The 26,493-nt window shown below is 42.8% G+C and overlaps 1 protein-coding gene across 1 annotated transcript in view; it reads left to right on the forward strand.

Annotated features, from left to right (window-relative positions):
* Positions 1-26,493, forward strand: part of LOC147302267 (ATP-binding cassette sub-family C member 4-like) — a 60,983-nt gene that overhangs the window by 22,571 nt on the left and 11,919 nt on the right. The window contains exons 9-14 of the mRNA XM_086284010.1: positions 379-483; positions 643-732; positions 895-1,086; positions 3,780-3,874; positions 4,300-4,386; positions 5,232-5,328. Of these exons, the coding sequence (XP_086140136.1) occupies positions 379-483; positions 643-732; positions 895-1,086; positions 3,780-3,874; positions 4,300-4,386; positions 5,232-5,328 (666 nt within the window). The remainder of the gene's footprint in view (positions 1-378; positions 484-642; positions 733-894; positions 1,087-3,779; positions 3,875-4,299; positions 4,387-5,231; positions 5,329-26,493) is intronic.

Raw genomic sequence — 26,493 nt, forward strand, 5'->3', positions numbered from 1 at the left:
AACAGACTCATAAAAGCAGATAAAGGCTTTAGTATTTGCTCATTACATTACTCCTTTAATGTTCAGTCCGGGACTGCTGTTCTCACACAGCATCATCTCAATGGTTCATCTGTGTAAAACAAAGTTCTTCCTCATTTGAAATTTTCTGCCCCTAAACTCGAGTTCAGATTTAAATGGAATTTTCATTGGCATCACTGTCAGTTGTATAATATTACAAATAATTTACCAGATCACTGTAGTAAAAGGCTACTCTTTAAACATGTGGCACCTTGGTGCTGTTGTGTAACACTGCATTGGGAAATGATCATGGGAGCGATTTGACTGTCATGGCTGTGTTAGATCTCATCACTATTGCACTTCTCTCTTTCTGTGGTAAAGGAGTTCTTGACACTGGATGAGATCAGGAAAAACACAGTTGCTCTGCCGCAGGATGAGAAGGATGCTGCTGTGGAGATTCAGGATCTGACTTGCTACTGGGACAAGGTTGGATACATGTCACTTGCTGCTCTAACCAATCAGAAGACCTCAATTTAACTGAGTGCACACTTGCCCTTTGGCTACACTTTGTTTTGTTCATAGTAACTCTAAACAGCAGACTTTTAAAATGTTTTTTCTGATGTAAGATTTTTATTCTCTTTGCAGAGTTTGGATGCTGTATCTCTCCAGAGCATCTCACTCACACTCAGCTCGAATCAGCTGTTGGCTGTAATTGGACCGGTGGGAGCTGGAAAGGTAAGACATCTACTCGTGTTGCTGTGTAATCTATTTTCTTTGTCTTACTCATGCCATACGTGCTGTTATATAAAGCACTTTGAGTACTCAAAGTAGAAAAACGCTATATAAAAACCAGTCCATTTACCGCATCTGTGCTTTACCTTCTACCATCACTATCAGTCATCCCTGCTGAGCTCCATCCTGGGCGAACTTCCAGCTGAAAAAGGGGTGCTGAGAGTCAAAGGACAGTTGACCTACGCAGCCCAGCAGCCATGGGTCTTCCCTGGAACAATTCGCAGCAACATCCTTTTTGGAAAAGAGCTGAACCCCCAGAAGTACGAGAGAGTCATCAGAGCCTGTGCTCTAAAGAGGGTGAGAGATTTGCATTTGCAGTTCACAAAGTACTCAATCATTGTTATGTGCATGATTGAGCCTTTAGAAACAGAGAAAAGGGTGATGAATAACTCCAAAGTTGCACTAGATCTTGTTTTGTTGTTTTGTTTTTTTTCAGTGAAATCAGGTCCCGAAGCAACTACACTTTCCTCTGTTTGAGGAGTCTAATACTAATTCAATGTGAAAACACATTTGATGACTTTACTTTGTCAAAAGCAGCGTTGGTATGCATCACCTGTGCCAGCGTGTGTCACGCCCTTTCTCTTGCACCGACTCTGTTCCTGTGTGGTGCTGCTAGTACGTTCCCTCTTCATTGTCAGGAGCAGAGATGGGCAGTAACATGTTACTGTAATCAGATTACCTTTTTCAAGTAACGAGTAATGTAACGGATTACTATTGCAAAACCGGTAATTAGATTACCGTTGTTTAAATATTAAACAAATTTCTTCCAGTCAGAGAATGTTGCATATAATTAAATTTTTGCTTGATGCATAAAGTTAAAAGATTAAAACTAATAAAACAAGTTTAAAAAAGATACTTTTCCATTTGATTACATTTTGTATGATGGATTATGCAGAAAAAGTAGAATTGGGCTGAAAGATCTATCGCTTTATCAGGTTTTTTTCAGGTTGAAAATCGTGTTTTTAAAAATTAACTAAGTACCTAAGTAATTAATTACTTTTGAAAATAAGTAATCGGTAAAGTAACGGGATTACCTTTTTGGGGAAGTAATCAGTAATTAGTTACTGATTACTTTTTTCAAGTAACTTGACCAACACTGGTCAGGGGTATGAAAATACTTTGGTGTCATGTTTGTTGGAAAGGGAGGATTTGTGTTTCAGGATTAGTGAAACTTCACCCAGTCTGTTGATCACGAAGGTCTCAATAAATGAGATGGGACCTGTGTTTGTTTGACTCTGTGATACTGCAGAATAATGAGACAGGAAAAGTTTTCTAAGCTTTATTAGACAGATGACTTCCTGTGTCAGCAGCAGCGTTTTTCTTAATGTTCCTTAAAAGAAACCAGCTGCTGTCACCTTTATGTGAGTCTTAACAGGCTGCTTTTGGCTGTATAACAATATGGTTTCAGGGTTTACTGGGGTTGAAAAGCAAGATTTAGCTGCAGGTTGATCACATAAATTCACTCGATCTGCTGTGTTATAACAACTTCCTTGGCAGAGGTAATATTTTTGGTAGTGTTTACGGACAGAGTGACGCACATGCTAACACATAGTTCAAAGTTTTGAGTGCAGGCTATATCCTCACAGTTAAACTGGGCTTGATTGGAGTCAGTTTGGCAATAGCACTCTGATGGCAGAATGTTGTCGTCTCTCTGCAGTCAGTCAGAAAATTTGCCTACTGTTAAGTGAGCTGGGACTTCTTGTTCCTAGTAATCCTAGAGTATTTTCCTTCCATCCAGGATCTTCTCATTATCCAGATAAAATATGGTGTCAGTGTATCACCAAACCCAAGGTCACCAATCTGCTGAGAAAGATGGCAACATAGATTTTTGGATGAGTGAGTGTGTAGACTGTAGACAGTCTAGAAACAAGCTGACTTGGTTCTGTTCATAAAGCTACTGAAAATAATGAGCCATAGATGGCAGCACTACTTTTTCTTACTATATGCTAATTGTAAGTGAATGGTACCGAGTGACTCGACTGCAGAGGTCTGAGTGCAGAGAGGATTGAGAGTCCAACTTTCGTCCTGTTGTATTCGTCTCAGCATTTCTCATCTTTGTTTTTATGATCACTTATTGCTTACTTTTATGTAGTTTTACAACAAGATTTGCATGTCTGCACTTTTGCAAATGATTGATATAACGGCTGCACTGCAGTGAGCCCTTGTTAATCTGCCTGCAGCAGAGGTTTCACATGCTGTGCTCAGTAGATGAGTTACTTGTGAGTCATGGTACTGTGCGCAATAAACAAAGTAAAACAAAAACAAATTCTGCTCTGACAAGAGCATCTTATCTAATCTGTGACTTGTAAAGGGCTAGAAATGATTTGATAGTCTCATGAATAGCTTTGTCATCAAGATGCTCAGTCACTCAATGTTCTGACTTAGTCATTGTGAAAGGTTAGGTATTTTACATTAGCGGGGTTACTGTTTAAACTGTTTGCTTTGTTTTCTTCTCATTTATACACACACTTGTACATTTGTATAAAACAAACGGGGCTAGTGTCGCTGTGTCATTCATCTTTGCACAAAGGTTGGGTGGCATTTTTATCATGGAGTCAGCATATTATTGAATATCAAAAGGAATATTAATAATAATATTAAGGGTTTTTTTGTTTTTCAAATTGCAGTTGTGCCTTTGTGCTGGTAATTGTTGTACTCTGCAGCAACAACAAAGCCATAATAAGACAGGGCTGTCTTATTATGAAACTCCAGGCCTCAAGGGCCGGTGTCCTGCAGGTTTTAGATATCACCCTGGGTCTACACACCTGAATCGAACAACTAGTTCATTACCAGGCCTCTGGAGAACTTCAAGACATGTTGAGGAGGTAATTTAGTCATTGAAATTAGCTGTGTTGGATCAAGTAAACATCTAAAACCTGCAGGACACCGGCCCTCGAGGCCTGGAGTTGGACACCCCTGCAATAATACATGCTCTTCTTCCCATGGTACTGTATAGTGCAGTAATAAAACTCTGCTGCCCATACATCCAGGATCTGGAGCTACTCCCAGATGGAGACCAGACACTGATTGGGGACAGAGGAGCTACACTCAGCGGAGGACAGAAAGCGCGTGTCAACCTGGCCAGGTAGTTTGACAGAGAACCAGACTGCTTTATTGTGTTCACCCAGATATTCATGACTGCTGTTAGGTTGCACATTAGTTTTTGTTTTGCTAGTAGCAGTAAATGATACACATGAAATGTCAGCATAGATTTCCCTTTAGGCAGAAAAACTTTAAAGGAACAGGAATGGACAGGTTTTAAAGGAAGGTGCAGCAGACTGTTTCCTGGCAACACCTAAGATGGTATTGACACAGTAAATGCATGCACGAATGGATCGCGTTCTTTTAGTCGTCTTGAATTAAAGCACTCCGTGAGCCAAAAGTAATGATAATCAAAAAACAACAGAAGACCTTCTCACTTTTAGATGATGGTAAAAAGACATCTCATTGTTGCTATGAAGCCTGATGCTGCAGCTACTGTAAAAAAGGGATTCATGCTTTTGATTTCAGGGCTGTGTATCAGGATGCAGACATCTATATTCTGGATGACCCACTCAGTGCTGTGGATGCAGAGGTGGGGCGGCACCTCTTTGAACAGTGAGTGACTCAGTTAAAATCATTTCAGCATTTATGACTCAATCTGTCTGCAAAGAATGTGTGGTTGTTTTTGATGCACACATTTACAATAATGTGCAAAAGTCTTGCACAAGACTGGACAAGACTGGATATTTAGCTTCCATGGAGCCAGACTAAAGAGTAGTTCTGCAGGCTTTCTGGACGTTTTCTAAGTTTTCTTTGAGTGTTCTTTTGTGTCTACACATGATTATTTGGCAAAGAACAAAAAAACTTCAGGCAACCCTTGCTTTAAGAAGTGGCTTGGAATGGCTATATTGTTTGATCAAAATTCTGCAAAACAGGTTTCTGTCCTTGCTATTCATCCTTCTGTTAGCAGTCACATCACAGGTCAGGGGTGGGGTTAAGCCCCTTACTGGAAGAATACATCAAAGCTGGAAATCGTTCAGTGTCTCCTCCCCAGCAGGAGAAAGTTTCTATTCTTGTGCATGATGTAACACATGCACTTGTGTTTTTGGCTTTTGGCAGAAGTTTTAACCTGAGCGATGGATGTTTAGCAGTGCACCATTGTTTAATGTTGTTTTTATAGCTTTAGCACTGGACACAGTGCTTTGAAACAAAAATACATCAGAAGTAAAAACTGACAAAAGCTTTGCATGTGTTGGGCTAAGCCAGGAAGGGGTGCGGGACTACCAGTGTCAGGCAGACAATTGAACTTGACCCCAAACTTCCTGTTACACTCTTCCTCTTAGATAACATACAAACTTTTTAACTGTACTAAGGAAGGAGAAAATCCTTTGACAGTGTTTGACGTTTTTATGTGAAACTGAAACAAACTGGAATGAGAGGAAATGTTTTTCTTGTATCAGATGCATCTGTGGCTTGCTGAAGAACAAGCTTCGCATCCTGGTCACCCATCAGCTTCAGTACCTGAAGGCAGCTGACCAGATTGTTGTCCTGAAAGAGGTTAGTGCAGATGAAATCATCCCTGTGTACCAAACTTGTATCTGAGCACTGTGTTTACCTTCAGCTATTACATTTCAGCGCAAAAGACATGCTGTGGAATAGAGCCAGAGATTAGTAACAAGTGTGATTCGGTGCAAACAGGTCTATTAACACATAGTGAGTGAGAAAGGTGACTAAAGAGAAATACTTAATGCATCATGGGAATCCTTAAGCAACCTATGTCTATTGCAGCATAACTAAGGGAGGATTCAGCGTCACCTGGTCCAGCCCTAACTATATGCTTTAGCAAAAAGGAAAGTTTTAAGCCTAATCTTAAAAGTAGAGATAGTGTCTGTCTCCCGAATCCAAACTGGAAGCTGGTTCCACAGAAGAGGGGCCTGAAAACTGAAGGCTCTGCCTCCCATTCTACTTTTAAATACTCTAGGAACAACAAGTAGGCCTGCAGTGTGACAGTGAAGTGCTCTAATGGGGTGATACTACAAGATCATTAAGATAAGATGGGGCCTTGTATGTGAGGAGCAGTATTTTGAATTCAATTCTGGATAAAAGATTATTTCAGATTAATAAAAGGATTCATCTGAAATAATCACTATACTGCAAACACTGTGGATCAGCCTTGAATAGTCTTATAGAAGATTGCTCTAAACTTTTGTTTCTGAGTGTTCTCTGGCACCACCTTCAGGTCAGTTATCAGCTTTGCACACAAGATATTAGATCAGGGGTGTCAAACTCATTTTAGTTCAGGGGCCACATGGAGAAAAGTCTATTCTCAAGTGGGCCGTACTGGTAAAATCATTGTGTGTGTATATAACTTAAAAACAACAACTTCAGATTGTTTTCTTTGTTTTAATACGATCAACATAAAAATAAAGCTAGAGCCTGTGGACCGTATGTTCAAAATAGTACAGGCACAACATAGCTATTAATCATAAAACATCTCAAGTTATTTGAAAATTCTGAGGACAAAGAACACACAAACACACAGTGCCTCAGTGATTCACAGAACTGATTCACAGATCACAGAACTATATCAGGGTGTCACTTCGCAGGCAGCAACGTAGATAAAAATAATGAAATCCTGTTCCCCAAACAAGTACAAGAACCACAGAATAGGTTAAATATATAAATCAAATATAATCAATTAGAAACAGTCTCACATCAACATAAAAATATATAAACATAAAGCTGGAGCCTGAGGACAGTGTGTCCAAAAGCACAATATAGCTATTAATTACAAAACACCTCAAGTTATTTGAAAATTCTGAGGACAAAGAACACAGTGATTCACAGAAGTAAATCACAGATCACAGAAATACATCAGGGTGTCTCATGCAGCACTTTCAGTGGGGTTACATAGTTTATTTGACTTCTGATACCTGGCATCTTTTTGCTTTCACCAACTCATCAATATCAGGCTTCACATCCTGAGTGGCAGCTAACTTTAGGATGTGATTCAAGTGCCTGTGCGTGAGCCTTGAGCGCAGTTTTGTTTTATTTACGCTCATTACAGAGAAAACTTGCTCACAAAGATACGTGGTTCCGAACATGCACAACAGTTTTGCAGCGAGGGCTGTCAAGTTGGGGTAACCTGGCAAGAGATTCTGATAGAATGTGTTCAAGCCAACTGCGGCAAATTTGCCCTTCAAATCCGAGTCACACTGCAAGTCTATTATTTCAAGTTGGATCCTGACGGGCAGATCAAAGGGATTCACGGTGAACGGCGAGCAAAAAACTTTGAAGTCGTTCTCCAGTTCACCAAAAATCTGAAATCGTTGCTCAAACTCTAGTAACAGTCCCGTTATTTTATCTTTAAACCGCTTCATATCTGCCACATCTGTTCCGTTATTTGAGGTTAAGGATGTTATTTGACTGGAGGCATAACTCACAGACACACGAGACGCACCATTACTCCAATGAGTGTCCTTTATTATTTTTCATCCCCCCCCCACAACAACAACCCAGCAGAAACGTTCCTACCACTTAACATTTACCTGATACTACATCCCCCCCCTACTAAATAGGATGTGATGCTGGAATATAACCAAGAAAACAGATTAGACCCGCACGCTTTAAAGTATACTATTACTATGTCCTTGTGCTTTATCTGGTAACAGCTTGTTTACTGAACTCGCTTGGTTTCAAACCAGACTACTCAGAATGTCCAAAAATAAACTCTCAAAGTATACAACTCTGAACACTAAGCATAAGTGCACATTTCTGAACTATTCGGTGCAGCTACAAACAACATGTTTAAACAGTGCAACCATTTGCTTTATTTCTCATTGTTTCTATGAGGGATGGGGTAGACTACCCAGCCCTCAGCCTGAGTGTGGGGATTATTCTGCCCCATTGCTCACTCAGTTCCAAGCCCTATGAGCAAACATAGTATTTTAGGTATGCTGGAGGCCTCCTAGACCTGGGTTGGATTTGGCTCCCAGCTTCAGGAGTCTGCTGGCTGGCCTCCTGTGAGATAGTGTCTGGAACCGACACAATCTGTGCAGCTGGAACAGAGTTCTCAGGTGAAGCCTCTGGTGGATCGCCAGAAATCTCCGGTGCCCCAGGTGTCCATGTAAGATGATAACGGTTTCTTCTCAGCGTGCCCTTTGCTGTCTCGATGATGTAGGACCTCGGTGAGCCTGCCATGGACACGACTGTCCCTCTAGTATCCATGTCTGAGAACCACACTTTGTCTCCAGGATTGAGCTGTAGCATATCATGTGCTCTGTGTCTGCGGTTGTAGTTTTGTCTTTGTTTTTGTCTGTACGATTGTTCTATAGCTTTGAGCTTGTCTGTGTCCGTACCTCTTGGATTTAGCTGTGATGGGATGACAGGAATAGTTGTCCTTATCCTTCTACCCATGAGAAGCTTCGTTGGGCTGTAGCCATTTGCCAATGGAGTGGCCCGGTATGCCATAAGGGCGAGATAGGGATCGCCAGACTTTTTAAGAAGACTTTTGATGGTCCTGACTGCCCTCTCGGCCTCCCCATTGCTCTGAGGGAAGTGGGGACTGGATGTCTCATGGCTAAAACCCCATTCTTGTGCAAATCTTTTGAAGGAATCAGGCGAAAACTGAGGTCCATTATCAGAGCGAACCCGCTCTGGTATGCCATGACGTGCAAAGATTGATTTACAGTGCTCGATCACTGCCTCTGATGTTGTAGATGTCAGTTTGGCAACTTCGAAGAATCTGGAAAAGTAATCCACAATGACCAGGTACTGTTTATTCTCAATCTGGAACGGATCAGTTCCAACCATGGCCCACGGTCTTTGTGGGAACTCGGTAGGTAGCATGGTTTCTTTGTGGTTAGTCCGCTCACGGCAGCAAGTGTCACAGGTCCCAATCACTTTTATCAGCTCACTGCTCAGGCCTGGCCACCAAACAGATTGTTTAGCTCTCTCTCTGCATTTCGTTATTCCTAGGTGTCCCTCATGTAGTTTAGACAGAATGTCTGCTCTGAGTGATGTGGGAATCACTATTCTGCTCTGATAAAGAAGCAAACCATTGTGGACTGTGAGGTCACCTGAAAACGGCAGATAAGGCTGGAAAACCCTTTCGATGGAGTACTTATCTGGCCATCCTTCCACACAGAACTTCTTCAGCTGGCTTAGAATGCTGTCCTGATGTGTCTGGATTTCTCTGAGTCGTGGCTCTGTGGCTGGCAGGCTTGCTATGACGGACTCCACATACAAGTTGATTTCTTCCTCCGGCAAACCCTCAGTTGTGTCACATACAGGAGCTTTGGACAGTACATCTGCTGTTGCAATGTCTCTACCAGGAACATGAGATATGGTATAAGAGAACCTCATCAATCGCATGCGTAGACGTTGTATACGAGGTGGAAGCTCGTCCAGGCCCTTGGAGCCAAGCAACGAGACCAGAGGTTTGTGGCATGTAAGACTGCTTTCTTCCATTTGCGCAACATCTCTAAAATTAGAAATATCCTGTCTCAGAGTGACGCTGAAAAACTAGTTCATGCATTTATTACTTCCAGGCTGGACTACTGTAATTCATTATTATCAGGATGTCCAAAAAACTCGCTGAAAAGCCTTCAACTAATCCAAAATGCTGCAGCAAGAGTCCTGACAGGGACTAGAAAGAGAGAGCATATTTCTCCTGTTTTGGCTTCCCTTCATTGGCTTCCTGTTAAATCCAGAATTGAATTCAAAATCCTGCTCCTCACATACAAGGTCTTAAATAATCAGGCCCCATCTTATCTTAATGACCTTGTAGTACCATATCACCCTATTAGAGCACTTCGCTCTCGCTCTGCAGGCCTACTTGTTGTTCCTAGAGTATTTAAAAGTAGAATGGGAGGCAGAGCCTTCAGTTTTCAGGCCCCTCTTCTGTGGAACCAGCTTCCAGTTTGGATTCGGGAGACAGACACTATCTCTACTTTTAAGATTAGGCTTAAAACTTTCCTTTTTGCTAAAGCATATAGTTAGGGCTGGACCAGGTGACCCTGAATCCTCCCTTAGTTATGCTGCAATAGATGTAGGCTGCCGGGGGATTCCCATGATGCATTGAGTTTTTCCTTTCCAGTCACCTTTCTCACTCACTATGTATTAATAGACCTCTCTGCATTGAATCATATCTGTTATTAACCTCTGTCTCTCTTCCACAGCATGTCTTTATCCTGTCTTCCTTCTCTCACCCCAACCGGTCGCAGCAGATGGCCGCCCCTCCCTGAGCCTGGTTCTGCCGGAGGTTTCTTCCTGTTAAAAGGGAGTTTTTCCTTCCCACTGTCGCCAAAGTGCTTGCTCATAGGGGGTCATATGATTGTTGGGTTTTTCTCTGTATCTATGAAGCGCCTTGAGGCAACTTTTGTTGTGATTTGGCGCTATATAAATAAAATTGAATTGAAAATTGAATTGAATTGGTCTGTTTCAATGTGGAATGTCTTCCCAATTAGGAACTCTGCAAACCTCTCACAGGCCCATGTTGAAGCGAGGGCCTCCTTCTCAATTTGAGCATATCGCTGCTCAGTCGCGCTGAGAGCTTTTGAAGCGTATGCTACTGGTTTCCACCCTAGATCGGCGTGCCGCTGGAGAAGCACTGCTCCCAAGCCATACGAAGATGAATCAGCTGATACGCACGTTTCAGCATTTGGATCATACAGAGCAAACCCTGGGGGTGTTGTCAGTTCTTTTTTGATGCCGTCGAAAGCCTGCTGCTGCTGTGGCCCCCATGACCACAGGTTGGACTTCTTCAGCAGATCTCTTAGGGGGCACGTTTTTTCCGCCAGGTGAGGAAGAAACTTTCCTAGGTGATTCACCATGCCCAGGAAGCGTCTCACCTCACTTATGTTGCTGGGCTCATCCATGGAACTCACGGCATGCACCTTGTCAGGATCTGCGCTAACCCCCGATCCCTCAATGACCTGCCCCAGGAACTTTATCCTGTTCTTGTAGAACTCACACTTGTCGTTCAATGTTACTCCAGCCTCCTGCAGTCGAACCAGTGCTTTTCGAAGTCTCTCATCATGCTCTCCTTGTGACGTCCCCCAGATGAGCACATCATCCATCTGGCAGAGGACTCCTTCTAAGCCCTCAAGAATGCGTGCCATCCGTTTCTGGAAGTGTTCTGGGGCTGATGAGATTCCAAAGCACAGACGAATGTAACAATACCGACCAAAAGGTGTAATAAAGGTCGTGAGCAAAGAAGAGTCCCTGGATAAGGGAATCTGCCAAAATCATGCATTGGCATCCAGCTTTGAAAACACTTTTGCTCCTGCAAGCTGTCCTAGTGTGTGTTCTACTGAAGGGAGTGGATGCTTCTCTCTCATGACATATTTGTTTAGTTCAGTGAGATCGCTGCATATTCTCACTTTGCCTGTGCGCTTAGGAACCACCACCACAGGCCAATCAGTGGGCTCCTCCACCTTGGAAATGACACCCTGCTGCTCCATCCTGTTCAGCTCTTCTTTAACCTTTGGTAAGAGTGGAAGGGAGATTCGCCTAGGGGTCGAGAGGGAAAACGGCTGTGCCTCTGGTTTCAGAGCAATATTGTACTCCCCCTCCATTTTGCCTAAGCCGCTGAAAAGCTTGGGGAATTCTTCTTTGACAGCGTCAATAGAGTCTAAGCTAATATGATTCACTCTAGCAACCAGCTGTAGTGCCACTGCAGCATGCCCGCTCAGCAGCGGTGTGCATAAACCCTGTACGACATAAATGTCTTCTTTGGTTTTGTGGTTGTTCTTGCTGAGAGTGGCTGTGAACATGCCTTTTACCTTCAGACGTGTTCCTCCTGGGCCCTGCAGAACCCTTTTGGGCTTATCCAATCTCCCCAACTGATGCTGTGTGTAGAAAGTCTCTGGGACTGCTGTGACATCCGCTCTGGTGTCGATTTTAAAGAGTGTGTTGTATTTGTCCACATGTATCTCTGTTACCCATGGACTCTCTTTGGTGTCCGCAGAGAGGGAACCCAAGAAAGCGACCTCATCATCTGTATCGCTGTTCTCTGAAACTGTTGCAGCATTGACTTCACACAGTTTTTTGTTTCTGCACATCCAGGCAAAATGTCCTTTTTTTCTTACAGTAATTACATGCGGCTTCCATCACAGGGCATTGTTGAAGATTGTGACCTTTTATGTCTCCACATCTTCTGCATTGTGTCTTTTTTTTCTTTCTGTGTTTTGGCGGTTTGTTTATGTAGCGGTGTCAGCTGCTTGGGACGTGCCCCTTCTTGCCGTTTAGCATGGACGCGGTTCAGTTGTGAGTTGGTAATATCCATTTTAAAGTTAGTGCTTAGCATCTCTTGTTGCTTCTTTACAAGCTCACTTTGTCGGGCTCTGTTAAGCGCTTTCTCTAGCGTTAGTTCTGGATCCATTTGTAGCTGTTCTGACAATCGTTTGTCTTTCAGACCCACGACAAATCTGTCTCGCACCATTTTGTCATGCAAAGTCCCGTATCCACAATGTTCTGCCAGACAATGCAGTGCAGTATGGAAGTTGTCAACTGACTCACCCGTCTCTTGTTGGCGCTGGTTAAACTTCGCTCGCTCAAATATGATGTTTCTTCAGGCTACGAAGTGAGCATCCAACCTCCTTTTAACGGTCTCATAATCGCTCGCCTCTTCGGGAGTCAGGTGCAGGGATACCAATATGTCCTCTGCCTCCTCGCCCATAGTGTAGATAAGGGCGTTCACTTGATTTTCGTCCGCTTGCGTCTCCAATCCAGACGCGATGCAAAAAAAAAAGCTTTATCCATTTGGTCCAGTCGTCGGACCTAAAAGTGAACTTCTCCGGCGGGGTGACTTGAAACTGACTCATGACGCCACGTCTCTTTTCGCGCAGCTCCTCTATGGCCGACCTTTAACCTGGCACCGACGCCGAAACCTTTCACTTATGCCCAACTAACGTTTCCAGTTGTCTTCTGACACCATGTTCCGTTATTTGAGGTTATGGATGTTATTTGACTGGAGGCATAACTCACAGACACACGAGACGCGCCATTACTCCAATGAGTGTCCTTTATTATTTTTCATCCCCCCCCACAACAACAACCCAGCAGAAACGTTCCTACCACTTAACATTTACCTGATACTACAACATCGTGCACACATTTTTCGGACAGGGGAAGTGAGCTGCATCACCACCAGCGAGCTGCGTCTCCCACAATAACAGCTTCAACTTGAAAGAACGTATGCTGTCATAATACTGCGTGACAACTTTGTTGCGTCCTTGCAGCTGTTTGTTCAAGTTATTCAGGTGCTCTGTAACATCCACCATAAATGCAAGGTCCTGCATCCATTCTGCGGAATGAAATTCTAACACTGGTTTGCCCTTTTCTTCCATAAACTGTTCAATTTCTTCTCGTAAATCAAAGAAACGCCTCAGCACAGCACCTCGGCTCAACCATCTTACCTCAGTGTGGTATGGCAGGCCATAGATGTGGTCTTTCTCTCTGAGAAGACTGTCAAACTGACGGTGATTGAGGCTTCTGGATCGGATGAAATTAACAGTTTGGATGACCACCTTCATGACGTTATCCATTTTCAGTGACTTGTAACACAAAGCCTCCTGGTGCAAAATACAGTGAAAAGTCCAAAAATCACGTCCTCCATTTGCAGATTGCACTTTATCTCTGAACTTTTTTACAATGCCTGCTTTCTTCCCGATCATTGAGGGCGCACCATCTGTAGCCAGGCTGACAGCGCGGGACCAGTCCACCAGAGGTGTGGACTCGAGTCACATGACTTGGACTCGAGTCAGACTCGAGTCATTAATTTTATGACTTTAGACTTGACTTGAAAAAATGTTCTAAGACTTGTGACTTGACTTGGACTTTTACACCAATGACTTGGGACTTGAATTGGACTTGAACCGGTTTACTTGAAAAGACTTGATATTTTACCCCAAATATAAAATTTAACATGCATATTATATAGAGATTGAAAATGTGACGTCATTCACGGGTAGAACCGCAAAGGATTCTGGGAACTCGTGGCAAGCGGTACTAGCGCACGCAGGCTTTCAATTAAAATCAGTTATACAGCGATAAAAAGAAACACAAAAATGGCAAGAAGCTGTTGTATTATTAACTGCAATAGCCGGTCGCATGACAGCCACGGGAAGCCGACGGGTAAAGAGATCGGTTGTTATCGGATTACGTCGTTGAAGAGAAATTGTTCAAGCCATGTTTCCGAAGTAACAAAGACGCGACGGATGGCCTGGATTGCAGCCATTCAAAGATCAAATATAACGTCCCAGAACACTCCAGCTCACAGGTTAGTCTGCTCCAAGCATTTACACGAAGGTCAGTGTTTTTTAGTACTTAATACGTCATTTTCATAACATAATTAGTGATATAGGTTACAAGCAAGTCTGGCGCTGAACAGAAATTGTCGCGCTATGCTCCTTTATTTATTGTGCATAAATAGTGAATTGTCCTGACACAATATTGCGTTTCGCTTCTGTTATTATGGTACACTGACAAAAACATATACTTTTATTCACAGGATAAAACAGGTTTTTGTATCACTAATTGCCCAGTACGATTACAGCATACAATATTGTTGTCACTGCTACATTTCTGTGATGGGTACCAGAAATTATTTCCACTACTAATTAATTACCGTTGAGCTCAAAGGTTATATTAATAAACGGTTAAGGAATGTGTATTTATGACGACAATTTGTGAGACTGGTAAACTTATGATACGTACGATGGTCTTTCGTTCTACACGGTGCATTTCAAGGTCCTGCACCCATCCGTCGGTAAACTGTACCTGGGCTTGTTGCAGTGACCGGAAGTTACTAAACTTCATGAGTGTATGCACTCACTCCAAGAACCGTATGATTATAAATATGCATATAAATATGCTAAGATGAGATAGCTGACTTCATCTAACTAGCAAATGTTGTCCAGGCTACGTTGGTGATACAGTTTTTTTTTTTAATGTGTATGATATTTTTGTCATGCGATTTTAAAGCCTCCAAGAATAACATGCAGCTTATCTCAGAACTGTCGGTGAAAATTATTCTTGGAGCTAGGTTTAATTGAGCTGCATTTTAAAGAGGTGCAATTTCACAATTTGTGTATATTTTCTAAGTTCACTATTTTGTCATGTGTTGAGAAAAACACAGATTTTAAAATTACATGGTCTAATATTTACATTTAGCATAACTGCAACATTATTTTTTCGTTTTTTTTTTAAAGACTCGAAAGGACTTGAAATTCAAAGTTTCAGACTTGTGACTTGACTCGGACTTTTACACCAGTGACTTGAGACTCGACTCTGACTTGCCTGACATTACTTGAGACTTGACTTGAGGATAAAGACTTGAGACTTACTTGAGACTTGCAAAACAATGACTTGGTCCCACCTCTGCAGTCCACTCCGACCCTGTCCAGCGCACCGACGAGTGCGGTGAAAATATCAGCTGCGGTTAGGGTTGCCAACCGTCCCTTAAAAAACGGAATCGTCCTGTATTTAGAAACAAAAGTACACGTCCCGTATTGAGCTAATAAGGGACGCACTTTGTCCCGTAATACAGTGAGAATCAAAAGTAGTCTATAAATGTTAATGGAATTAACGCTTTGTTTGAAAACATAATTCCCAGCCCCTCTCCTGCTTTGTGACCAATGAGCTGACAGCACACTTATGACAATTCGAGTATGACAATTCAGATTACCGCTTATCTCATTGGTCGAGGAAAGGTCGCTTGCGGAGAAAATACCGGAAGACAACAGATGACCACAACAACAAGCATGGCCAACAGGGAAACAAACGCTGACACTGCGGTGCAAGTCTCGGACGACAGTACACCTAAAGCTGGGCAGACACTGTGCGATTTTTTTTCATTCACGTTATTCAGCTCCTGCTCAAACTGCACGATTGACTCACAGGGGTTAGAAGTTGGTAGGTCACGATGCAGAGTCTCACACTATACCGCCCGATGCTCTGATGAGACCTGAGTGCTCACACTGTGCCTCCATAAAATGAAGTGTAGCCAAGTACAGGATAGGGTAGGGGAAATTAAAGTAAGATGGAGAGAATGGGCCAATAGCTAGATTCGCAGGAGGGATAAAGGGAGTTGCGTGGAGAAGAATGACTGGAGCCACAGGTAAAGTTGCTATGAATTGTATTAAACTATTTAGCAACAATTTAACAGCATTTTATGAACAGGAATGAAAACATAAAATAAAATACAGTGACAGCAATAATAATAATAACAGTCAGAATCCTATCTGAGCTCAGATATGTCAGTCTTGCCGGCTTAATAGTCAGTGTTCAGTCAAGTCAAATCCAACAGGTCAAAAGTTTGTGATTGGTGCGATTTCGTCCTACCGCACTGTTGCAATTGTTCGTGAGAGAAGAGCAACCTGCCCTTCTGGGCCAACTCAGAATGGCTGTGGTTCGGTTCGGTTCAAAGGGAAAGGCTCGCCATCTTCCTCGTCAGGAAGAGATCCAGGTCTCACGATCCCATAAAAAAAACCTAGCCTGTAAACAACAGGACTATTACTAATTCAGTTCACACTCTAATGATATACATGGCCATATGTAAATAATGTAAGTGCTATAACAAAACAAGCACAAAACATTAATTCTAATTTCTAACTATAGTCTATACAGTGCATCTTAATCATGAATGCAATCTTTAAATCACAATCAGCTTATTCTATCGTCAAGGTGCACATTTCTATCAGAAATCAGAAATAAACCATAAACTATGGTAGATTATTTTTTTACAGTATTGCCCTTTAACTGAATTACAGGAGCATTGCTTTACACTGCATAGCAATGAAGCAATATATTATTTACACTCAATGTACAGAATAAAATTACCAAAAGAATATACAAAAACCCACAGGCTGTAGTTTTACAGTATGTGGTAACGTATCAGCACAGTAAGAATACACACGGACATCTATCCAGTGCCGCTCGAGCATCAAATGTAACAAAATAAAGTAGATTCATGACCTTTAAGATCAACATTAACTTATTCCATCATCTAATTTTAGTGCATTTAATATTCAACAAGTAATACTAGAACATCATCAGCACACAAGCTGAGTGCTCAAAATGGCTGAACTCAGTGAGAAACCCCGTGTGTTCTCCCACAGTGAAAACGTGGTCAGCTACAGCTATGAGCATTAGGCTAGTTAGCTTTTCAATTAGCCTGATTCGCCCAGTCCCAGTTTAACTCACCAGCACACTTCTAATGTTCAACTCTCAGAGAGGATCTTGTTCAACTCTCAGAGAGGATCTTGTTCAACTCTCAGAGAGGATCTTGTTCAACTCTCAGAGAGGATCTTGTTCAACTCTCAGAGAGGATCTTGTCCACTTCATCCGCTCCCGCGCAGATCTACAACATTGAAATCGGGCCATTATATTCCCTGTTAACTTCTTGTTAGCTTAACAGCTTCTGACTCACCGCGATGGTTTCAAGGTCCGAAATGTTCACAATAAATCAGGTCCGTTTCTCCAAGGTCCATGCAGATCTCCGGTATGGATATTTGCTCAATTTATCAAGTTAATAGTTATTTTCCAGCGAAAAGCTTGGCGGTGAAAATCAGTGATGGTCTCGTGCACCTCCGTCTCTCTCTGTGTCTGAGCACGTGACGGTACAGAGCAGGGGAAGGCGGGGCTTGTTCCTTCCTAACCAGTAGGGGTGTTAAATATACTCTTTGGGTTTTATTCTTATATTTATAGTATTTATCTTTTATTATTGATTTATTTTTGATCAACTCAGTGATTAACAGAGTAATGATAAATCCCAATTAACAATAACATGTTGTAGTGCATTACTGAGTCGTGTAAACTCACTGGGTTACATCCTCCCCTCTTAAATCTCATGCACGTCCCCGTGCATGGCTCTGGTGGAATAGGTAACATCATGAGCAAGGGAGTCGATGAAAGCTTTGTTCAATCCTTGAAAGAGTGATTTAACCACTGTTACTAGTGGGTTACCTAGCTGAGGATAAGTGAGTCTTTGGGATGGTTGGCGAATTCTTTCAGATCTTCTGATCTGTGTTTCTGTTTGCAAGGTTTCAGGTTCATCGTCGTTTTCAACTTGTCTTTCAGGTGAAAGTTGATGAGTTGAGTTCTCTGACAACGGTGAATCTGACAAACTGGTCGACAAAACATTTTTGTCTTTTCGAGTGTCTGTTTCAGACTCACTTGGTGTGTTATTTTGTAGGCTTGTGTCACTTTCACTTGGTGATACGTTTGCTTCACTTTCACGTTCTGTCTGAGGTAGGTCTGTTTCACGGTCCATTTCAGGTAAGTTGGTGTCAGTTGAACTTCCAATTTCGCCTTCAGGTAAGTATGTTTCAGTTTCGTTCTCAGTTTCCTTTTCAGGTAAGTCTGTCATGTCCGGTAATGTGTTAGGTTGTTCGTTATCATTTACAGGATCTTTGTTTTGTTTGAATCCTTGGGTTGGCGGTATGGCGCATACTTGGTAAAAATGTCTGTTTTTCACTTGTGGAGGTTCAGGGTAAGAAAACTCATCTTCCTCTTCCTCAAGTGTTTGGTCGGAGTCAACTTCCAAAGCTGAACTTTGTCTTGTGCGTGGTCTGTTAGTTTTTGTGACTCGCTCGGGTTCATGCTCTGTTGGTGAGAGAAATCCACAGGGAAGTAACAGATCTCTGTGGAGCGTTCTGTTGGGTCCATCTCCGTTTTCTGGTTTTACAGTGTATACTGGTAAGTTTTCCATTTGTTTGGTAACAATATACACTGTTTGCTCCCATTTGTCCGCTAATTTGTGCTTCTCTCTCAGGCGGAGATTTCGAACCAAGACTCTGTCTCCCACATGTAGTGTGGATTCACGGATGATTTTGTCAAACCGTTTCTTGTTTTTGTCTGCTACTTTCTGGGAGTTTTTGATGGCTATTTCGTAGCTCTGTTCGAGGTAGCTTTTCAACTGCTTGACGTATTGAGAGTGAGTCAACTGTGGCTTGTTTGGCTGTGGCAGGCCAAAGGCAATATCAATGGGCAAGCGAGGCTGTCTACCAAACATTAACTCATAAGGAGAATAGCCTGTTACATCATTTTTTGTACAGTTATAAGCGTGAGTAAGTGGTTTTACGAAGTCACGCCAGTGATGTTTCTCGGTGTCTTTCAAGGTACCAAGCATACTGAGTAATGTGCGATTGTATCGCTCAACAGGGTTGCCACGAGGATGATAAGGACTTGTTCGGACTTTGCGGATACCGAGCAGAGAGCACAGTTCTTTGATTGTACGCGATTCAAAGTCTCTCCCTTGGTCGCTATGAAGTCGCTCTGGAAAGCCATAATGAACTAAGAAGTTCTCCCATAAGTTCTTTGCAACGGTGGTGGCTTTCTGGTCTTCGGTTGGAATGGACACAGCATACTTTGTAAAATGATCCGTGATCACTAGGACATCTTTAGTGTTTTTACTGTCTGGTTCTATTGAGAGGAAGTCCATGCAGACTAGCTCCATGGGCCTGGAAGTTTTAATATTTACCAGAGGAGCAGCCTTGTCTGGCAGGGCTTTTCTACGGACACATCTCTCGCAAGCTTTCACTTTCTTTTCGACATCAACTGCCATTTTTGGCCAGTAGAAACGTGACCGAATGAGTTCCAGTGTGCGTTCGACCCCTAAATGCCCCATGTTGTCATGAAGATTAAGCATAACTGTAGGGCGTAAGGAATCAGGAAGGACTAACTGCAACAAGGTCTCTGGCCCCAACTGGCGTTTCCGGTACAGTAAGTCATTTTGGAGGTCAAGACGTTTCCACTCCCTTAAAAATAAGAGAACATCGTGAGACTCAGACTTAGTATCGGCTGGTGGACGTGAGTCAGCTGCCAGCAGCTTGATGACTTTACTAATGGCTGGATCTTTTCTCTGCAGGTTGACAAGATCAGTATGGGTGTATCTGGGTAAGGCTAGGAGATTGTTATCATTGCCTTCTTCTTGAAACATGTCTGGAATGGCACCTGCAGACATGGCAAGTGACTGGACTAGAGCACAAGAGGGTTCAGTCTGATTCATAGCCATATATCTTTGACAGGCTGCCATCACGGTATCGGATTGAAGTTGGAGCTCGACATCTTTGACTGAGGACAAGAGATGGGATCTGAACTTATCAATGCGCTGACATTCCTGGGTAAAAACTGGATCGTCTTCAGGTTTGTCATGTGGTTTCCTAGATAGTCCATCTGCATCAAGATTTTGTCTCCCAGCTCTGTACTTAATGTCAAAGTTATAGGTGGACAATGCAGCCAACCAACGATAACTCGTGGCATCAAGCTTTGCTGTGGTCAGAAGGTAAGTCAATGGGTTGTTGTCGGTGATGACTGTGAATGTGTTTCCATATAAATAGTCATGAAACTTGTCAGTTATGGCCCACTTTAAAGCTAGAAATTCTAACTTGTGGGCGGGGTATCTAGCTTCACTACGGGATAGACCACGACTTGCATAGGCTATAACCTGTGTGGTTCCATTCTGCACTTGATAAAGAGCTGCCCCAAGTCCGGTTGTACTGGCATCTGTGTGTACCAGGTAAGGTAGCTTTGCATCAGCATACCCAAGGACTGGTGAGGTGGTGAGTTTTTCAATAATAGTTTGAAACGATTTCTGGCACTCTGGTCCCCAACGATCACCAAAGGGCTCTTTGGGGTTCAGATACTTTGGATCACTGGGTGGGTTTTTACTATGCTTTCGTCTCGGAGGATAGCCAGCTGTGAAGGAGGTGAGGGGCTTGACAATTTTTGAGTAATCTTTGACAAATCTCCGGTAATAACCGGTAAAACCAAGAAACGATTGGAGTTCTTTTAAGGTTTGGGGTCTCGGCCAAGTCTTGAGTGCTTCAGTTTTTTCGGGATCAGTCTTTACGCCGTCTCTAGATACAATGTGGCCTAGATAACGGACTGATGTTTGGAAGAAACGACATTTGTCGGGCGAGAGTTTCAGCCCGTACTCTCTGAGTCGCTCAAGAACATGAATGAGTCGGGTCTCATGATCTTCAAGGGAACTGGAAAAGACTATCAAATCATCCAAAAAGACTAACACTTCTCTCAGATTGATGTCTTTCATACACTTTTCCATAAGCCTTTGGAAAGTGCTTGGGGCATTTGTTATTCCCTGGGGCATACGATTAAATTCGTAGAAGCCGAAGGGGCACACGAAGGCTGTCTTTGGCTTATCTTCTTCACACATCTCGATTTGATAGTACCCTGACTTAAGGTCCATCACAGAGAACCACTGAGATCCTGCAAGAGCAGAAAATGACTCCTCTAAGTTTGGCAAGGCATAGGCATCGCGGATGGTCTGCAAGTTAAGCTTCCTAAAATCAATGCATAACCGCACATCACCATTCTTTTTGCGGACCACCACTATCGGTGATGAGAATGGAGATTCAGATTCTCTGATTATGCCTGCATCTAAGAGGGCTTGTAAGTGCTTTTTAACTGCCTCGTAATCATGGGGATGAATCGGGCGAGATCTCTGTTTGAAGGGGGTTTCATCTTTTAAGTTGATGTGATGTTTTACATGTGTGGCATGCCCAAAATCAAGATCATTGTGTGAGAAAACATCAGAGAAGGTGTTTAGCTTTTCAGCTATCTTCTCTTTCCACTCTTCAGATAGTGGTGATTCACCAAAGTCGAAACTGAGAGGGGGTCTTGAGGTTGAAGTCTGCTGCTGAGAGTTACACGTTGCAGACACCTTTTGGTCGCCTTTCTCAGGCTCAGGACATGGCATGACACAGTCAGGGGCAACTAGCTCAGCAATTACACAGTTAGTGGGCAATGTAATGTCATGGTTAGTCTCGTTTCTCAGCAACACAGGAACTTTATAAGGTCCGTGCTTTGGCAGAGATATAAGGCAACAATCTACAAACACACCACCAGGTAGGGAGCCGGTAGTGGGCTGTTCAATAAGTGCACACTGTTCAGGCTTAGCATGGCTAGCATGCATAAAACCTTCCACTAGTAGCTTTTGATTTGCAGGAAAGACTTCTTGGGTTCTACTTTGAAGTTTTACCAAGCCGATCTTGCCACTGTCACTTTGTCTTTTTCTGGATGCTAATGTCTTTAGCACTTGTTGGTATCCATAAGGGAGTACCTTAAAGTCAGGTAAGGTGTTCTCACAAAGATGCTCATATAAGGGGTCAAGTGTATTTGTGCCAATTAGTAGAGGTGTGTCTGAGTTTGAGCGAATGTCAGGGACAACTAAGGCAAGAGTAGATAGTTCAAGCTCTGACTGATCGAGATCTTTGGGGAACATGATACTCGTCTCAATGTATCCCAAGTAAGGGACTGTCTGACCATTCGCACCTTCGACCTCTAGGAGATCACTGATGGGTTTTATAGGATGATCAGGTAAGTGTTCTTGATAGAAGGATTTGGCAATAGTGGTTACTTGAGAGCCTGAGTCGAGCAAGCAACTACATTCAACGCCATTGATAACAACTCTGGCTGTGCATTTTCTACCCACAAGTCTTTTGGGAAGTTTAGGCACTGAGTGAACATTAGCTGTTTCACATTGGGCTTTTGTTGTCTTTTTCTCAGTGGGACTTGGTTCAGATTTAGCACCCATCTGTCCCGCGACAGGGGCTCCTTCTAGTTTAAATTAAATGACTCATCAACTGGTCTGGATATTTCCCATTCTCGCTGCTTCTGTCTGAGGGCATTCCTTTTAGCTGCTACTAATGCTGGGTTGGGATCATTACTACAGCTGGAAGCGATATGACCATCTTCTCCACACTTGAAACAGTATCCAGGTTTGGGTTTGGCTGACACTGCAGCAATTTGTGGTATCTGTCCCGGCTTGTTCTGAGTTTTGGTACTTGGGTTCCTTTTTGCTTCCTTTTGAAGTTTCTGCAATCTTTTCTCTGTTTTATCAGCTCTGAGCTGTGCGATTTGAGACCTGAGGTCAGCAATTTGCTTCTGGAGGTCAGACGAATTGCTGTCCATTTCATGCTCATAATCGTTCCTACCTTGAGAGCGTGTGGTTTGCACGTTAGAATAAACACGAGTCTTTTGGATCCCCAAATGTTGTTTCATGCGGGTTGCTTTACTTGCCTGTTTGTCCTCCTCGGTGCGTAGGTGGAGGAGTAGCTCTGCAAAATGAGGTGGGTCGTCTTTCTTTTGTTCAAGTTGAAGGTTTGCAATCAATGAGCTGTCCCAACACCCTCTACAAAACTGTCTCAGGAGCTGTTTATTGATGTCACTAGAAGCAATTCCGTCTCTTTTTATGACTAGGTTTAGCACTGTGTGCAATCTTTGCAGGTAATGTGAGGGTTTTTCACCTCCATTCTGATTGGTGTTTAAGAAGCGAGCAAAGAGTTCGTCACCGTCCTCTACAGTTGCATAGGCAGAATCAAGATGTTCAAGGTAAGTTTTGGGGTTTGCTTTTGGACCAAAAGCTTTCACCAGGTCCGCTGCAGGGGGTGAAAGACTTTCAACAATCTTTCGCACAACTTGAGTTTCGGTGAGCGAAGGATCAGTCAAGCAAAACTCTACGCTGCTGCGCCAAGTGTCATAGTCAGTTTCGAAAGGAGGATGTGGAACTCTCCCTGAAAAAGGTTTCAGTCTGTATTGCGAGTTTGGTGGGGGAATGACTTCACTGCTTTTAACAATGTGCTCTACAATAACCCGCTGCACTTCAGGTGTGCTTAAAAGGTTGGTGGGAATCTGAGGGGTTTGTTTCTCAGCCTCTGCCGGTGGGTGAGTATTCAAGGCACTTACATGGTTGCTATTGGGTGTTAAAGGAGAAGAAGGTAGGGCCTCATCACTGTGGGGCACTGGCTCTTGTTCAGTGGAAGGCTCAACTGTGTGGACATCCCCTCCCAATGACTCCCCAATTTTAGCTAGTTCATCCATCAAAAGGTCTTTAAACGATCGGTTGCTTCGTGCTGCCACATCTTTAAGCTGTGACAGGTAAGTTACAGTAGCTGATGCGCTGGTTTCAATGCTATACGCACTGGCTAGGTCTCGAACGTGATAGACAACTTCAGGTTTCACAGTGCAAGGTCTGTCATAAGGCAAATATCTTTTCTCTAGTTCTTTAGCAGTAGCCTCATGTTGAAATTCCACAATAATCTGACCACCAGTTGGTAGCTTAATCTGCCTACTGACAGGACCGAAAGCTTCTAAGAACTCAATTATTTCTTTATCAATGTCTGTGTTAGTTAAACCACTGACCAAGACAGCATTTTGAACTTTAACATTCTCTGTTTTCACAACTTCCATGGTTAGGACACGTAAAAGTACCAGTAGAAAAAAATACAAGTCACTGTGAAGCTCCAGGCACTCTTAATCGTTTTATTAAATTTTGGGTGGACTAACAACTCTGCAAACCCTCCTGGCTGGCTCGCCACTTTCTGTAGCCAAGTACAGGATAGGGTAGGGGAAATTAAAGTAAGATGGAGAGAATGGGCCAATAGCTAGATTCGCAGGAGGGATAAAGGGAGTTGCGTGGAGAAGAATGACTGGAGCCACAGGTAAAGTTGCTATGAATTGTATTAAACTATTTAGCAACAATTTAACAGCATTTTATGAACAGGAATGAAAACATAAAATAAAATACAGTGACAGCAATAATAATAATAACAGTCAGAATCCTATCTGAGCTCAGATATGTCAGTCTTGCCGGCTTAATAGTCAGTGTTCAGTCAAGTCAAATCCAACAGGTCAAAAGTTTGTGATTGGTGCGATTTCGTCCTACCGCACTGTTGCAATTGTTCGTGAGAGAAGAGCAACCTGCCCTTCTGGGCCAACTCAGAATGGCTGTGGTTCGGTTCGGTTCAAAGGGAAAGGCTCGCCATCTTCCTCGTCAGGAAGAGATCCAGGTCTCACGATCCCATAAAAAAAACCTAGCCTGTAAACAACAGGACTATTACTAATTCAGTTCACACTCTAATGATATACATGGCCATATGTAAATAATGTAAGTGCTATAACAAAACAAGCACAAAACATTAATTCTAATTTCTAACTATAGTCTATACAGTGCATCTTAATCATGAATGCAATCTTTAAATCACAATCAGCTTATTCTATCGTCAAGGTGCACATTTCTATCAGAAATCAGAAATAAACCATAAACTATGGTAGATTATTTTTTTACAGTATTGCCCTTTAACTGAATTACAGGAGCATTGCTTTACACTGCATAGCAATGAAGCAATATATTATTTACACTCAATGTACAGAATAAAATTACCAAAAGAATATACAAAAACCCACAGGCTGTAGTTTTACAGTATGTGGTAACGTATCAGCACAGTAAGAATACACACGGACATCTATCCAGTGCCGCTCGAGCATCAAATGTAACAAAATAAAGTAGATTCATGACCTTTAAGATCAACATTAACTTATTCCATCATCTAATTTTAGTGCATTTAATATTCAACAAGTAATACTAGAACATCATCAGCACACAAGCTGAGTGCTCAAAATGGCTGAACTCAGTGAGAAACCCCGTGTGTTCTCCCACAGTGAAAACGTGGTCAGCTACAGCTATGAGCATTAGGCTAGTTAGCTTTTCAATTAGCCTGATTCGCCCAGTCCCAGTTTAACTCACCAGCACACTTCTAATGTTCAACTCTCAGAGAGGATCTTGTTCAACTCTCAGAGAGGATCTTGTTCAACTCTCAGAGAGGATCTTGTTCAACTCTCAGAGAGGATCTTGTCCACTTCATCCGCTCCCGCGCAGATCTACAACATTGAAATCGGGCCATTATATTCCCTGTTAACTTCTTGTTAGCTTAACAGCTTCTGACTCACCGCGATGGTTTCAAGGTCCGAAATGTTCACAATAAATCAGGTCCGTTTCTCCAAGGTCCATGCAGATCTCCGGTATGGATATTTGCTCAATTTATCAAGTTAATAGTTATTTTCCAGCGAAAAGCTTGGCGGTGAAAATCAGTGATGGTCTCGTGCACCTCCGTCTCTCTCTGTGTCTGAGCACGTGACGGTACAGAGCAGGGGAAGGCGGGGCTTGTTCCTTCCTAACCAGTAGGGGTGTTAAATATACTCTTTGGGTTTTATTCTTATATTTATAGTATTTATCTTTTATTATTGATTTATTTTTGATCAACTCAGTGATTAACAGAGTAATGATAAATCCCAATTAACAATAACATGTTGTAGTGCATTACTGAGTCGTGTAAACTCACTGGGTTACAGAAGGTTATAACAGAAATTCTGTCGCTCGCTCTCCCTCTCTGTCTTTCACTCACACAGACACCCCACCACCATCAACTTTGCTAAATTGAAAAACATTGATCAGGCAGCTGTGATTAAGCAGCAGTGTAAATCAAACTATTTTCACGGTTGTTGTGGTCGTGATAATTTTGTGATGCCACATCGAAAAGGCTCGGATGAGCTTTCCAAAGTTCTACAAGTTGTGCCTCCATCGCTTGGGTCCAGATCACACGCTGCACAGCCGTGCTGCTCCATCTTTTTCACCGACGTTTACGTGTTAGCGCGTGAGCGGCTGTGTTGACACCCTCACGACCGATTGATGATCGGGAGCTGGTCGTGAGGTGTTAATCGCTTCTCGTTACCCCACGTATACTACACGATGCACGATGAAGGCCAAAATCGGGCCGATCACCAAATCGGTCGCACGACTCAAAAATCGGCTCAAAATGGGCCAAAAATCGCACAGTGTAAGCCCAGCATTGGAGCAGCAATGTTTGTTCGCTCAGAGAAAGAAAAAAAGGCTGCAAAAGTACAGAGAGGAATGGGGAA

This window comes from Aulonocara sp. 'chitande type north' Nkhata Bay, linkage group LG23 (genome assembly GCF_057382095.1).
Source record: "Aulonocara sp. 'chitande type north' Nkhata Bay isolate Kocher_YH1m ecotype deep benthic linkage group LG23, A_spYH_male_GT1.1, whole genome shotgun sequence".
NCBI lineage: Eukaryota > Metazoa > Chordata > Actinopteri > Cichliformes > Cichlidae > Aulonocara > Aulonocara sp. 'chitande type north' Nkhata Bay.